The sequence below is a fragment of the Crocodylus siamensis genome, chromosome 10, assembly GCF_052110815.1.
Source record: "Crocodylus siamensis isolate JL-2025a chromosome 10, ASM5211081v1, whole genome shotgun sequence".
In the NCBI taxonomy this organism is placed as follows: Eukaryota; Metazoa; Chordata; order Crocodylia; family Crocodylidae; genus Crocodylus; species Crocodylus siamensis.
Window position 1 is genome coordinate 71,963,332 of NC_143404.1, and position 5,162 is coordinate 71,968,493.

The window sequence follows — 5,162 nt, forward strand, 5'->3', positions numbered from 1 at the left end:
GGCGGTGCAGGCCCCGCCGAGGCCCGGCGCTCCTGGGCAGCCTCCTCGGGCGCTCGCTGTTGCGGCGGTGCAGGCCCCGCCGAGGCCCGGGGCTCCTGGGCAGCCTCCTCGGGCGCTCGCTGTTGCGGCGGTGCAGGCCCCGCCGAGGCCCGGGGCTCGCTGTTGCGGCGGTGCAGGCCCCGCCGAGGTCTGGGTCTCCTGGGCAGCCTCCTCGGGCGCTCGCTGTTGCGGCGGTGCAGGCCCCGCCGAGGCCCGGCGCTCCTGGGCAGCCTCCTCGGGCGCTCGCTGTTGCGGCGGTGCAGGCCCCGCCGAGGTCTGGGTCTCCTGGGCAGCCTCCTCGGGCGCTCGCTGTTGCGGCGGTGCAGGCCCCGCCGAGGTCTGGGTCTCCTGGGCAGCCTCCTCGGGCGCTCGCTGTTGCGGCGGTGCAGGCCCCGCCGAGGCCCGGGGCTCCTGGGCAGCCTCCTCGGGCGCTCGCTGTTGCGGCGGTGCAGGCCCCGCCGAGGTCTGGGTCTCCTGGGCAGCCTCCTCGGGCGCTCGCTGTTGCGGCGGTGCAGGCCCCGCCGAGGCCCGGCGCTCGCTGTTGCGGCGGTGCAGGCCCCGTCGAGGTCCGGGTCTCCTGGGCAGCCTCCTCCGGCGCTCGCTCTTGCGGCGGTGCAGGCCCCGCCGAGGCCCGGGGCTCCTGGGCAGCCTCCTCGGGCGCTGGCCAGGCTCGTCTTCTGGCGGCCGGGCGGGAGGCTCTGGCCGGGAAGGCCGCCGGCGCCCTCGGGGCGCTTCTCCTCGGTGTCCTTCGCGGCCCCGGGCAGCGCTCGGTCTGGCCCTGTGCCCCGCGCGGCCCCCCCGGTTTCTCTTCCGTTGTCCCCCGTAATTAGTGGTGTGTTTAAGGCGCTGGTCGCCTGCCCCGCGGCGGCCCCGTGGCGGTTTTAGGCTTTCACCTCTTTCTGCTTTAAGCTTTTAGCCTTCTACAGAACCGCCGGGCCCTGTGGGGGCTGCGCCCGCCTCGGCCGAGACTGGGCCCGCTGCAGGCCGCCGCCGCCCCCGGCTCCGGGGCAGGGCCCGGGGGGCTTCGCGGGATGCTGCCAGCGGACCGGGCGCAGCCTCGCCCCGGAGACGCGCCGGTGCGGCCGGATCCGCCGTGGCTGGCTGCCCCTAACCGCCGGGCCAGGGGCTCGGCCGCGCCGGGGACTCTTACGGCGGCGGGGGCGGCGGGCGGCGGGGGGGGGGGGGGGGCGCTGCCCGGCCGCCGCCGTAAGAGTCCCGGCCGCCGGCGCCGCTCGCTCGCTCGCCCCCGGCTCGGCTGCCGCCGCCGGCCTCGCCCGCGGTAGGTGCCGCCCGGGCCGGGCCTTGCGCCGGGGGGCCTTGCGGGGCCCGGCGGGCGGCGGGGGGGCCGCACGGGCGGCGGGGGCAGCCGGGCCTTTGGTCGCCCGCAGGAGGCAGGGGCCTGCCAGCGCCCCCGGGGCGCCGCCCCTGCTCGGGCCCGGGGCAAGCTGAGGCACGGAGAGGGGAGGTGCCCAAGGCCACGTAGGGAAACCAGTGGCGAAGCTGGGAACGGGACCGGGGAGTCTCTGGGGAACATGCGGCTGGCCCCCCCCCCGCAGCTCCCTGCCCCTCGCAGAACAGGCCTCGCCCTCGGCTCCGGCAGTCGGGGGCTCGGGGCCTTTCTGCCCCAGCCTGGCCTTGCCGTGGGGCTGGGGGTGGGGGGGAATGGACACCTACCCCCATCCCCGTCCTGCACCGGGCCAGGCAGGGCCCGCCGGCACCGGCTGCGAGGAGGAGGAGGACGGTGACCCCATCTCCAGGCCTCTCTGGGCAAGGGGTGCTCCGGGGGGCGGTCACTGCAGCGGGGCATGTGCCTCCCACAGATGCTGCCGCTCCCAGTCCTCCGCGCAGGCTTCCTGGCCAGGAGAGGCGTCCTGGGCCTCGCCACCGTCCGAGCAGCGCACGGCCATGGCGGGCACGGTAAGAGGCGCCTTCGCGGGCAGCTGGGGCCCTGGCTGCACCCGGAGCCTACACAGGGCAGGAGGAGGCTGTGGCCATTGCTGCCCCCCACATCTCCGGTGCTTCTCGGGGGCCGCGGCGAGGGCCATGGCCTCCACTCGGGCGAGGCTGGGGGGACCTGCACCCTTCGTGCACTCCCTGCTGCGGGCTGCAGCCGCCAGCCTCCGCACAGGCCCCAGGGAGGCTGCTCTGCCCTGGAGGGACAGGTGGATCCTGGCCCCAGCTCAGCCCAGGGGTGTGAGGCCCCAATCCTGCCCCCGAGCACGGAGCCCACAACTCCCCCCACTAAAGCGCAGCCTATCCCAGCTGCTGGCCCTGCCTCCCCCGGGGCCCCTGGCCACGGCGCTGCAAAGCTGCTGCCAGGCAGGGAAGGGATCGTGTTCAGGGCCCAGAGCCTGGCTTGGAGAAGGGGTGTCCTGTCCCCTCCGAAATCTGGAGGTCAAGGTCAGTGGCTTGCCCATGCAATCCCTAGTCTGTCCACGAGGTGGCACCGGTGCCCCATTAACCCCTTCCAGCCCCCTGCCTTAGCCCTGGTATTTCAGGGTGCTGGTGCTGTGCCAGGCGCTGTACAAAGGCAGCAGTGCCCGGAGCGGGCTCCTGAGACACAGGGTGAGGAGGGAGGGAGGAAGCTGGGCAGGGCCGGGGGCAATTCCTGAGGGGGGATCTGCCCTGTCTCGGCAGTTGCCATCCAAGACGACATGTCGGTGCCCCACTACCGTGATAAGCGCAACTACCCGCTGCCTGACATCCCGTACCGCAGGGACCTGGGTGTGGACGAGAAGGCGCTGATGGAGAAGCAGAAGGGCTCCTGGAAGGAGCTGAGCAAGGAGGAGAAAGTGGCCCGTACGCACGAGTCCCAGGGAGCGTGGTCGGGTTGTGGGGAGGCTGGGGAATTGCCCTCTGCCACTGGGAAGGGGCTTGGCATCTGCATGGCTCCCAGCACCCATCTCTTGAGCCCTGGGAGCCCTTTGCTCCACGCCCAGGCCCATGCGCTGCACTGCGGTCACACCCGGCTGTGGAGGGTGCCCCACTCCTGGCAGACCCAAGCTCTCAGTTGTGCTGGGGAGAGGCCCCCAGCGCAGTGAGCCCAGCCAGGGTGCACGCTCCAATGCTGTGCATCCTGCTGCCGCAGGTGGAAAGCCCCAGAGATGCCTGAGCCAGGGGGTAGCTCCTATCCTTCCCCGCCAATGGCCCTGCCACACAGAGCCCTTCACCCCAGTGGCGAGAGGTCAGGTGCCAGCAAGAATCCACGCGAGTGGCTGAGACGTGGGCCCTGATACTTAGCCAGGAGCCCGGGAAGCAGTAGCTGCTCCCAGGGGCAGGGCACTTGCCCTGGGTCCCAGGCAGAAGGGCCTCTGGCGCGGCCTGACCCCCGCCGTTGTCCCCAGTCTATCGCATCAAGTTCTGCCAGACCTATGCTGAGATGAACCGCCCGTCCAACGAGTGGAAGACCGTCCTCGGAGTCACCTTCATGTTCCTTGGCTTCACGGGGCTCATCGTGGCGTGGCAACGGTACTACGGTATGGCCATGGGCTCCTTTGGGAGTGCAGGAGCTGGGGATGGGGATAGCAGGGCCTTCCTGTGCCATGTCCCGGGTCCGGGCTCTGTGGCAGGCCTGGCCTGGGCAGGTGTAGGAGCTGCTTTTCTGGGGGTCGAGGAGCCAGGGAGGCAAGAGCAGCGTGCTGGGTGGACGAGGGGTCTGTAGGGCTGAGGAGCAATATCCCTGGCTGGACCCAGGCTGCACCGAGGATGCTCAGCGGCTCCCAGCCAGGCCTGAGCGGAGCCCCTGCTCCGTGTCCTGCTCTCCACCAGGCCCCCAGTGGTCTAAGCCCAGCCCAGGGCCAAGGTAAGACTGCACACCCAGTCTTGCTCAGTCCCCCTGTGAAGCATCCTGCAGGCTCTGGGCCAGCAGCACAGCTACGTGAGCAGGCGTTCAGGGAGCAGAGAGCGAGGGAACCGATGCCCGGCCCCTGGCTCCTGGCCAGGGCTGATGCTCCAGCACTGCCAGGGCGTGGGCAGCCTGGCCTGGTGCCTGCGGGGCCTGGGAGCAGGAGGCCCCATCCAGGCCTGATCCTGAGGCCTGTGGGACCAGTCTCAGGCTCCCAGCTCTGGGGAGCCGGGGGAAGGTGCTCACCCTGAGGGACAGAGCTGGTGGCAGGCTGGGTGGAACCCAGGTCTCCGGGCGCTGGTCAGCATCACGGTTGTCTGCTCTCGTGAACTGCTGTGTCCTTGTCCCTCACCAGTGATACCCGAGAAGCCGCACACGCTGTCGGACGAGTGGAAGGCCAGGCAGCTCCAGAGGATGCTGGACATGCATGTGAACCCCGTGGAGGGCCTCTCCTCCAAGTGGGACTACGACAAGAATGAGTGGAAAAAGTAGGGGGGCCCTTCTCTGCCCTGCCAGCTGCCCCCGCAGGAAGTGCCCTCCCCGAGAAGGATGTGCCCGCCAGAGGCCGGTGCCAGCCCCTGCCCTGCTAAACCGTCTCTCTTGTGCCTTCATCCACATGCCTTGTCCTGCGTGGGGTGGGAGCTGGCCCAGGTGCTGGCCTGCCCCATGGGGGCTGTCCCCGGGCCCTGCCCTTCTCTGGTTCCTGATTAGCACCCGTTTCAAGCACACACCAGGCAGCTGGCACCCGATTGCGCAGAATAAATCACTACAATTGATCCCAGGCTGCAGCAGCTGTCTTGTCCGAGGGGAGGGGAGACCCAAGACCCCTAGCTTTCCAGTCGTGGGGCAGGGTGGTGGGGGCAGTGACCGACCCCCTCAGACCTTACCAGGGAGCCGGGTGCTCTTGGTCGCATGCTGTGACCTCACCTGACTCTCCAGCTGCCGGCAGCTCAGCCCTTCGGTGCCCCTCAAAAGGCCTGGGCATGTGGTTACAAACTCTGCTCTCCTCTCCAGCCTCTTGCCTGCTGGCAGGCTGCACGCCAGGAGGTGGCGACTCTCGCGAGCCTCTGCCTGCATGCCCTGTGCTCAGGCACAGCCCAACCCTCCTGCCCTGCCCAGGCTGCGCACTTGGCACTCACCTGAGTAGCGTGGCTTGGGGGGGGAGCAGGGGAGTGTGTTGCATCCCTGCCTCAGTTTCCCCAGTGGCTGTAAAGAGGCACTGATGTGCGGGGTGGGGCTGGGGGCTGTTCACTGCAAGAAGCACAGCAGGAGACATGGC

At 70.4% G+C, this 5,162-nt stretch overlaps 1 protein-coding gene across 1 annotated transcript; it reads left to right on the forward strand.

Annotated features, from left to right (window-relative positions):
• The first annotated feature begins 1,156 nt into the window (after nt 1-1,156).
• COX4I2 (cytochrome c oxidase subunit 4I2) lies at nt 1,157-4,659 on the forward strand. The gene is made up of 5 exons (XM_090064645.1): nt 1,157-1,318; nt 1,860-1,956; nt 2,677-2,838; nt 3,384-3,515; nt 4,239-4,659. Exons 2-5 carry the CDS (start codon nt 1,860-1,862, stop codon nt 4,373-4,375), a joined length of 528 nt encoding a protein of 175 aa, XP_089920771.1. The 5' UTR covers nt 1,157-1,318; the 3' UTR covers nt 4,376-4,659.
• The last annotated feature ends 503 nt before the right edge of the window (nt 4,660-5,162 follow it).